The sequence below is a fragment of the Cherax quadricarinatus genome, chromosome 84 (genome assembly GCF_038502225.1).
Source record: "Cherax quadricarinatus isolate ZL_2023a chromosome 84, ASM3850222v1, whole genome shotgun sequence".
Classification (NCBI taxonomy): Eukaryota; Metazoa; Arthropoda; class Malacostraca; order Decapoda; family Parastacidae; genus Cherax; species Cherax quadricarinatus.
The window spans coordinates 14397915-14408800 of NC_091375.1; the positions used below are offsets into that span (position 1 = coordinate 14397915).

The window sequence follows — 10886 nt, forward strand, 5'->3', positions numbered from 1 at the left end:
GACTAGATAAACAAACCCATGGTCTTTCCTTCTTATTAAGAACTTGAATTATAAAATTCTTAAACTTGAACACGTGTCTCTATGTCCTGCTTGGAACAAACAAAATGTACTGTATAATATATGCATTATGCTAATGTCTGTGACATTTCCCATTTCTTGATAAATTGAATTTTAATATAATAACTGCTGTTTATATAGTATGTACTGTACTGCACAATATATTATTTTTGCTCTACGAACTAACTGCCTGTACTTCAATTTTCATAAAATCATAACTTGTCAATATACAGTGGACCCTCGACTAACGATTTTAATCCGTTCCAGAGAGCATGTCTTTAGCCGAATTTATCATTAGCCGAATTAATTTTCCTGTAAGAAATAATGGAAATTCAATTAATCTGTTCCAGACAGCCAAAAGTATTAAAAAAAATAATTTTTTTACATGAAATATACATTTCCCTACAAAGAAAACAATGAGACATGCACAATAAATACATAAATAAATGTTAAAATGACACTTACCTTTATTGAAGAGTATTGATGAGTGATGAGACACTGTTTTTCTTGAACACTCTGGGATTTTCAGAGTGATACATGAGTAAAGGCTTCACTTTGCAATCCCCACTAGCATTACAACAAAACATGAGAGTTAACCTGTCTTTCATAGGCTTGTGTCCTGGGAGTGCCTTTTCCTCCTGAGTAATGTAGGTCCCGTTTGGCATTTTCTTTCAGAACAGGCCTGTTTCGTCACAATTGAACACTTGTTGGGGTTGGAATTTTTCAGCTTCGCCATGCCTTATCATACTGTGTATGCCACTACGATTCTTAAATCTCTCAAACCAACCTTTGCTGGCCTTAAATTCACCAATATGAGCACTAGTTCCAAGCACTTTTTCCTGTTCACCTGGGTGTTAGTTGACTGGTGTGGGTCGTATCCTGGGGGACAAGATTAAGGACCTCAATGGAAATAAGTTAGACAGTCCTCGATGATGCACTGACTTTCTTGGGTTATCCTGGGTGGCTAACCCTCTGGGGTTAATCGTTTCTTGGTAATTGTTTCTCGTTAAGCCATACCAACAACACTCTCTCCACATCTTTGAGTAGTACAGCTGACAGTGGTGCAGCAGCAGTTGGTGGTGGTGCAGCAACAGCTAACGGTGGTGCAGTAGCAGCTGACCGCGGTACAGCAGCAGCTGACGGTGGTATAGCAGCAGCTGACGGTGGTGCAGCAACAGCTGACGGTGGTGCAGCTGACCGTGGTACAGCAGCAGCTGACAGTGGTGCAGCAGCAGCTGACCATGGTACAACAGCAGCTGATGGTGGTACAGCAGCAGCCGACGGTGGTGCAGCTGACCATGGTACAGCAGCAGCTGATGGTGGTGCAGCAACAGCAGCAGCTGACCATGGTACATTATTATTATAATCAAAAAGAAGCGCTAAGCCACAAGGACTATACAGCATGACCATGGTACAACAGCAGCTGATGGTGGTACAGCAGCAGCCGACGGTGGTGCAGCAACAGCTGACTGTGGTACGATAGTATTTTGATAGTATTTCTCACCCTTTTTACCACAGGGTTGGCACCAGAAGCTTTCTTTGGTGGCTTATTTAGCAGTTACAAGCACTAAAAACAATGGAATAATACAAAATGTATCAAATGTATGCGTGGAACTGTCCACCATGGCTTGTAAACAATGTCACACTAGCTAAAGGCAGGACAGCTGAGGCGCTCAGGCTGGACGGACAGGTGGACACGTTTGGGACGAATGTTTGGACGAATATTGGTCAAGCCAATATTTTTATGCAGAAATGCATCGTTACCCAATTTTATCGTTAGTCAATGCCATCGCTGGTCAAGGGTCCACTGTATGTGCAAAAAGGCAAATTTACAGCATTATTTTACAATGTAGGAAACTTCGATATGTTAAATGTACACCCTGCTTTGTCACCGTGCTTCAGTACGAGACAGCCGACTTGTTAAAAAAAAAAAAAAAAAAGGTGCAGTCTAGAGATCAAACTAAATATTTTTCCATATATGAAGAAAATATTTAGAATAACCAAGCAAAAATGAAACTGTACTCATATACCCCCACAAACTCCCTTACCACCCTTACCAGCATTAAGCCACCTTCCCTCAAGGGAGGTGGATTAATGCTGGTAAAGGGATCTTAATCTAAGAAACTGGACTTATCCTCTTCCTTGAATCGAACTTGAGTGCCTCCCATTCTCCAAGTGTTATGTAATCCCTAAAGGTTTAGTGCTTTCTCCCAAGGTTTTAAACATGGAACTCTCCCCCACCTCACAAATTCAAATAAGTAACTACTGTGTCTAACTCACCAAAATACCAACTATACAAATACAAATTTTATTTCTGTGCAAATTATACAATGTAGATTTACATGTTATAAAATAATAAGAAAGCCACTAACATGCATGAGCATTTCGAGCAGACTATTTTTAATAAAATGAAATTTACATAATGTAACATATTGTACATAAACAAATGATGGTGAAAGTACTGAATGATAATGAAATTTTTTCTTTCGTTTTGGGTTTTTCTTTCTTTTGGGTCACCCTGCCTTGGTGGGAAATGGCTGATGTTTAAAAAAAAAAAAAAAAAAAAAAAATAATAATACTGTATTAAGGAAGTATGATAAACATTTAACCTTTAAACTGTCCAAACATAGATGTACGCTCATGTGCGTAGCGCTCCAAACGTAGATCTATGTTTTTTTTTACATGCTTTCAAATGGAGAAAATAAATGTCAGAGCTATGCACGTAAATGTAGATCTACGTTTGGACAGTTTAAGGGTTAAAAATTAGGTTTCCCAGAATTTTATGGCTATATTCACAAGAAAACAGTGAATAGAACAGTTTTAATGGAATTATGCAACACTGATAGGCCTTATCAATAAAGCAATAAGGTTTACATGGATTGTGAATGTTGCAGCGAGGAGGAGGTTGGAGGCAGTGGAGATGTCGTGTCTAAGGGGAATGTATGGCGTAAATATTATGCAGAGAATTCGTAGTGTGGAAATTAAAAGGTGTGGAGTTACTAAAAGTATTATTCAGAGGGCTGAGGAGGGGTTGTTGAGGTGGTTTGGTTATTTAGAGAGGGTGGAGTAAAATAGGATAACTTGGATGGTGTATAAATCTGTAGTGGAGGGGAGGAGGGGTAGGGGTTGTCCTAGGAAAGGATGGAGGGAGGGGATAAAAGAGGATGTGTGTGCAAAGGGCTTGGACATACAGCATGCATGTGTGAGCATGTTAAATAGGAGTGAATAGAGATAAATGGTTTTTGGGATTTGATGACCTGTTGGAGTGTGAGCAGGGTAATATTTTGTGAAAGGATTCAAGGAAACCAGTTAGCTGGACTTGAAGTGGAAAGTACAATCTCTGCACTTTAGAGGAGGGGGTTTGGGATATTTACTGTTTAGAGTAACATCTATATTGTCATATCTGCATGCCTCTGCAAAGACAGTGATAGTGCGAATGATGGCGAAAGTTTTTTTTGGGGGGTTACCCTACATTGGTGGAAGATGGCTAGCTTGTTAAAAAAAAAAAAAAAATATAGTGTATCATCAAGCAAGAGAAAAATATGATTGCATTTTGTTAGACTATTCAGCCTGTTGACTAAAAAGAAAAAATGAAAACTCAGCAAGGACAAAATATTTTCACTGTATAATCTGACGACTTTATTTTTTTTAAGAAATATTTCTTCACACATTTCAATAAAACATGTTAAAAGGAACAAAATCTTTATAAATTAGAATCAAAATAAGTATGTGTCAAATGTTGAAAAATAACACTTCCCACATATTTGAAAACATGAGCAAGCACCATCTGCCATACTTAGAAGTAACACTGACTACATCAGTAAATGAGAGGCAATGGTATGAAATTCATACTGCATATAGCTAAGGTTGTGTTAATTATATAGAGATGATAATTACAATTATATCTGTAGATAAGAATTTAAAATTTATATTACGAAATGCGCTAAACCAGCATGGGACCTTCAGCACGAAGAATAGCAGAGGCTTGATGCTTCATCTGTTAAGCTTGAGGCAGACACACTGCCTGGTTATACTTTCCTATTTCTCTCTTGAAGGTTATAAAAACTGATTAAATAATTATCATTATACTAAAAAAAAAAAAGTGTTAAACCCATATAGGTTATAAAGCAGTTGGGAAATTAAGAAACCCAAGAGAAATTTAAATGATGTACAGTATTGAGGATATGATATTTCAAGAGGTGCTTTGAAGAAAAGGTGGGGGGGATGATGTAGTTTGGACGGTTTGAACGTGTCTCATAGCTTGATTGCTAGTGCACTCAACTCACACACTCAAGTCCAGGGGTCAATCCCTGGTACGGGTGGAAACGTCACGTGTTTCCTTAAAACACCTGCTGCCTATGTTCACCTCTCAGTAAAAGAGGTACCTGGGTGTTAGATGACTGGTGTGGGTCACATGCTGGGGACAAAATTTACCTAATTTGCCCGAAATGCTCTGCATACCAAGGATCTTTCTATACAGTAGTATGTCACTGATGTCAGCTAGGTCTGTATACCTTGTACATGTACTTGTAAAAATAAAGATTATTATTATTGTCTGTGCACTTCTGGAAAAACATTTAGAGAATAAATGATGAATATTTCCTCCTTTGGGTCAATCTGTCTTGGTTAGAAACAGCCAATTCAAAAAAAGATGAAATGAAAGACAAATAAGACTGGTGTACAGGGCTGTATATGTTAACAAGATAGCTGGTGCAGCTAAGGAACGAAAAAAAGAACCAACACACACAACAGTACAGTAAAGTAAAGGGTCGTGTTTACAGTACGTATTTAGAAAAAATATATGCATACATACTGTAGGGCTTGATGCACTTTCTTTACTGGTCATTAATACTGTATTTTAACAATTCTAAACAATCATAATATCAATGGTAAGGTTATCCTTTTGAAGACAAAAGGACAGAGCTATGACAAGAGAATGGGGACTAAGGTTTCAGACAAAACACCTTATATTATAAATGGGCCCTACATTCAGGTGGCAGAAAGTCAGCTCCATATTTTCTTTTCAATTATTTGAGACTCCTGATCTACTAAAACTTGTGATACACAAATAACCCGCACATAGGAGAAAGAAGCTTGTGTTTGAGACTAGTTAATGGTCCAAGTCAGACCATAACATCGTCACAAGTTTCTTTCTCTTATGTGTGGGTCATTTGTGTATTGTTCTAGACACGGTATTGTGCCTCTTTGTTCTTTCTAAAACATATACAGTGGACCCTCGACCAACGATGGCATCATCTAACGTTAAATCCGACTAGCGATACATTTTAACGCTAACATTTTGCCTCAACTAACGCTAAAAAATCTCGACTAACGATATTCGTTCTCGAGTACCAATTAATATCGTTAGTTGAGGGTCCACTGTAATGTAATTTAAGAAAAGATAATTACCTTATCAGACCAGCTGACCTCACATCTAATCTTAAATCATTAGCTTCATCACAAAGATGCTTTACTTTTTCTTTTCCATGGCTGTTGCAGCCAGAAGAAAAGAGGTGCATGCCCCTCTTCACAAATGACCATGTAATATTCACACTGCAGTCACCTCTCTTGAATGTTACCACTGTAGCTAACAGACTGCTGTTCTATCCTCATTACCAAACTCCAACCATTCCATGAAATAAACTGGTGAACCACCTTATGTCTTCCCAAACACCTTTGTTTTCCAGAACTTCGAGAAGCGTTTGGTAATGGCTGATGCTCTTTAATTTTGTTTCTACCTGCTAACACATGAAAGAGTATCCTTGATTTTACTGTGATCAATAAAGCCAAACTATTACTTATGAAGGTGAATTGTGGTTACAATGAATTTTGGCAATAAATTAATTCTCATTGTATTAAATATGCTTCAAATTTCCTGTTAAAATTTTCTTAAAATTCTGTTTCACTTTTCTAGCTCGGTCAACATTTCTAGTACAACTCCATGATTCTCATATTTAATTCAAGATATTTAACTCAACCAGGCAAACTCCAATAAAAAAATAAACAATTTAACCTTGTGATAAATGGAGGGTGAAAATACATTAAAATCCATGGTGAATGCAGTACTATCACAAAGGCTTACTGAACTTTCGTTAGCTAAAAAGGCCAACAAGACCAGACTCGTCACACAAGGCTGCCCAGCCTTCTTCAAACCAAAGTGTCATATTCTAAATTAAAAGACAATGCTATAAGCACCTTTACTGTATGCTTCATTTAGTATCCAAAATTACCAACAATGCTCACAAAATCTGCCAATTTTCAGTACACACACACATTACAACAATGATTATAACATCTGATGAATTCTAAATTTAAATCTTAGCCAAGCATGACAGCTTCTTTATATCTGAACACTGAAACAAAACACATACAAACTTCTGATGTTTTAAGTAAGAACAAACACCAAGTTTCAAAGCATAGTTCATCCAAGTCTATAGAATCAACAAATGCTAACCATAACCAAAGCTTTATTAACTCCCATCATCAAACTCAGTCATGTAATAATATAAATAATCATATTCATGGGGAAGCATAAACCCATAGGGGTCATATAGCACTTAAGACATGGGAAGTAATTAACTTTTGATCCATGGAAAAGGGCAGTGCCAATTTCTTGGATCTAGAGCCCTTCACCAGCATCAGGTTACTCCCCTAGGGCAATGTGAATTACTTTCAACAGTGGGTCCTGGAATTAAGTATTTTACTGCACACAATAATTAATCTATGTAATATAAAAATAATCCATGAAATAAAGCATTATCTGAAACTCAAAGGACTCCATTGTTGAAGAGCACCGCTTAAATAAACAAAAAAATATATAGTATAAGGAAATTAGCTTAGTTAAATATTATTTCTGAATGTAGTACATTATATACAGCACACTGGTGGAAATTTTATAAACTTGACAACTAACAACATTTGTGAAAGATGCCAATCACAGGGATGAAAAGTGTAAGCCACTAACATCAGAGTAGAACCTCATCAAGCTCATCTGATGTCTCCCCTTCCAAAAGAAATATTCTCCTCACCACAAGGCCGATAAACAGAAAAATTGCGGATGACAACACCAAATTATACATATAGCCTTGATTTGAAACTGATATGGGATTTCTTCTGCCATTGTGTGCATCTGCACCTTCCATTAATATTTCAGGAGTTGAGTTTCCACCCACTGCTGGTAGAGAGCTAGAAGCACTATTGCCAGGAAGTGTAGTCTGACTGGTTGCTTGCAGCGAGTGTGACTCGGTATTCTTACTATTGGCAGGCACAGAGGAGCTAGAAATGTCAGCAGTCACCTCTGTACTAGACTGATCACGGGGCGCCATTAAGTCACTTGTGCCGCTGGATTCTTTTCTGGATACTGAAGCATCTTCATTTTCTTCCTTATTTTCCACCTAGGATAAAAGAAATATGTTTATCAACCACTCAACAAATTAAAAATCCGCAGCAAATAAAAAGAGATTCACTATGTTATTGTCAGAATAATCTAATGGCAAATGAATACAATTTAAGACACACAAAAAAAACTCACCCCGACAGAAACAGCCACTTGACCCATAACTTCTCTGGCTTCTTCTTGAAGCTCTTTATTGTTGCTTGTCCTCTCCTTAAGCAGCAAGTTTATACTCCCACACTGAGGGCACTCATACTCCAAGGATCTGAAAGTCAAAAATCATTTATACAGAAAAATACACACAATGACATCAATAAACTTTTTATCAAAATTTTATTTTGCATACAAAGTATACACTTGTATTTCATTCTACATAACCCCAAATGTTTTGTATAAACAAGGGATTTTTCTCATGTACTATTAGACGTCATCCAGTTTTTTTAATGACAATATACATAGTAGCAACAAACTATTACAGTATTTATAAAGAAGGCTAAAGTTATAGATACACTGCCATTAGCTGCATATTAAACTAACAAATAAGCAGCTATTACAGTACTGTACTCTTGTACAGTTTCTGACATACCCAGTATAGGGGTTTACTTGTAAGAAAAGTACTTATTTTTTTCAGTTTACAAAGCATACAATGACACAATCATTGCAGAATTAGTGGTACGTATATATTTTTTTTCATCGTCTTCAAATGGTGTACATTATCTTAATAACCCTTAACACGTTTGGTATGAAACAAACACAATTGTACTCATGCAGCATAATTCTCAATATAAACCGAAACACCAGCCCCATATTTTTAATGACAACTAGGAAAATATATAAATGTGTGTCTGTGGTCCAATAAAAATACACTGAGAGTAAAGCAAATAAAAATGTAAAGCAGGCTTCTCTTTAAAGTATTTTGCATCAGTTTGCCTTAACTCTAAATCGACTTACTTTTTGGCTAGCTTAGCACGTTCACTAGCTGTGTAGTCCAGTGAGCCTATAGTGCCATTAGCAGGAGTTGGCATAAAGCCAATGATAGCCAAGAGTGCTGTCCGAATGCTCCAGGAAGGCTGCCATGTTTCCGGATGGTGACCAGATATACTCAAGCAGATCTTTTTATTAGTCTCAAACCGTCCATTGGGCTAGAGAAAAAAAGAATAAGATAACTAAAAGAATAAGATAACTAAAACAGTAAGATAACTAAGTGCCATCCACAGACAACAAGAGGCCACAAATGTAAACTAAGATAAAACAAGTACCAGAAGAATACTGTAATCTAATAGAAAATATTTTTTCATATCTATGGAATCCAAGATGAGGTATTACCAGTATGTACTACAACCACTGGAATCTGTATAAACAATACAGTAACATGACACACTAACTACTGTACATCACTGTATTGAAGATGGGAGCTTTAAAAATTGACAAAAAATGCCAGAGGTGATACTATGTCTAAGAATCAGCATGTCTCTGTAAAATTAGCATATACTAATACGTACTATATGTATGATACTCCAGGTTTTCTGAAGCTATATACAGTAGAGGCAGTCTCACATACAAAAGAAATATACAATACATTAAGGTAAATAATGCTTTATGTACCCTAATAGGGATAGAAAATTCACACTACATCAAACTCAGATTAGGTTGGGAGGATGTAACATGTTGAAAGAGACTCAAACCAGTTGCCTTTACCGTTAAAAATATAATATTTGGAGGCTTCATGGGGTAATCAGCAGGCATTATTATCCGACCATGGTAGATGCCACCATCAAACTCAGAGTCAGCAGGACCCCTGACAGTGAAATGCCACTCAAAAAGGTTGTCATCGAGAGGCTGGGCAAAATACTCTTCAGTTGCCTCGTGCAGCTCCTTAGCTTCACGAAACAAGCGCTTCACAGCTGTGCAGAAAAATTAGAAAATCAGCACTTTAACAATATATGGTATACTGTATAGCAATTGTAAACTAATGTTACAAGAAAAATAAGCACAACTCGACTAATATTCTCAGGCACTAGAAGCTGCTATAGGTTATCTTGTAAGATCTGATACCACAACTTTCTCCATTCACCTCAAGATGTTAAGCCTATCAAACTCAATGTGACATAACAATATAAAGTATTAATGCAACCATTTTTTGGTTAGCTTCACTCTCTCTTTTAATTGTCTGAACCTCAGAGTTCAGGTATTTAACAGAGCAAGCTCATCAACAAAATTAGGTAGAAAAAATATTATTTTTTGAAGAATTATGATAGTTAAAATATTTGTTTGTTTTTTGGAGGTCTTGGGAATGGAAGTCTGCTTTTCTGATATGTTTTTCACAATATGCAGTACTACATGATGCAGAGTGTACAAGTTCGAATCCTGCTGTGGACCAAGAGATAATGTTTGTTAATAATTTGGCCCATCTGCAAAATTGTTAAGAATAACATACTTTACAGTAGTATCTACAACATGTGTGCCCTGAAAATCATTGTTAAATATTATAAATTAATTTGTACAGACATTTTAGATTATCCTACATCAAAATTTATTGATCCCAATGGAAATAGTAAGCATGTAAATTATTATTTTGGTTTCACATATGTCTGAAGCTTTTACAATGATTTTATGAAGTAAATTACGTAGTTTAGTCTAGGATTCCCCAATAGTTAAACATTGTAAGTTTATTTATCTGAAATGCGTAGGGAGACACTGGTCAGAGAAATAGCAAGCATCGAACTTAAGCTAAAAGAATCCTTTAGGAGTCAGGAATCGCGGGAAGAACTAAAAGCCATAAATGAAATCGAAAGAAACCCAAAGTATTTCTTCTCCTATGCCAAATCAAAATCGAGAACAACGTCCAGTATTGGGCCCCTACTTAAACAAGATGGGTCCTACACAGATGACAACAAGGAAATGAGTGAGCTACTCAAGTCCCAATATGACTCAGTTTTTAGCAAGCCGCTAACCAGACTGAGAGTCGAAGATCAAAATGAATTTTTTATGAGGGAGCCACAAAATTTGATTAACACAAGCCTATCCGATGTTATCCTGACGCCAAATGACTTCGAACAGGCGATAAATGACATGCCCATGCACTCTCCTATGGAGAGGGAGCATGGACACGGGGGTCGTCCCACAGTTACTAAAAACAACAGACATAGCCCCACTCCACAAAGGGGGCAGTAAAGCAACAGCAAAGAACTACAGACCAATAGCACTAACATCCCATATCATAAAAATCTTTGAAAGGGTCCTAAGAAGCAAGATCACCACGCATCTAGAAACCCATCAGTTACACAACCCAGGGCAACATGGGTTTAGAACAGGTCGCTCCTGTCTGTCTCAACTATTGGACCACTACGACAAGGTCCTAAATGCACTAGAAGACAAAAAGAATGCAGATGTAATATATACAGACTTTGCAAAAGCCTTCGACAAGTGTGACCAT

At 37.0% G+C, this 10886-nt stretch overlaps 1 protein-coding gene across 1 annotated transcript in view; it reads right to left on the bottom strand.

The window, feature by feature from the left end:
• Positions 1–6504: 6504 nt before the first annotated feature.
• Positions 6505–10886, bottom strand: part of LOC128704301 (ubiquitin-conjugating enzyme E2 J1-like) — a 6974-nt gene continuing 2592 nt past the window's right edge. Inside the window, exons 2-5 of the mRNA XM_053799445.2 lie at positions 9149–9354; positions 8402–8592; positions 7589–7715; positions 6505–7451 (exon numbers count right to left, since the gene is read on the bottom strand). Coding sequence (XP_053655420.2) covers positions 7023–7451; positions 7589–7715; positions 8402–8592; positions 9149–9354 — 953 coding nt within the window. The 3' untranslated portion in view covers positions 6505–7022. The remainder of the gene's footprint in view (positions 7452–7588; positions 7716–8401; positions 8593–9148; positions 9355–10886) is intronic.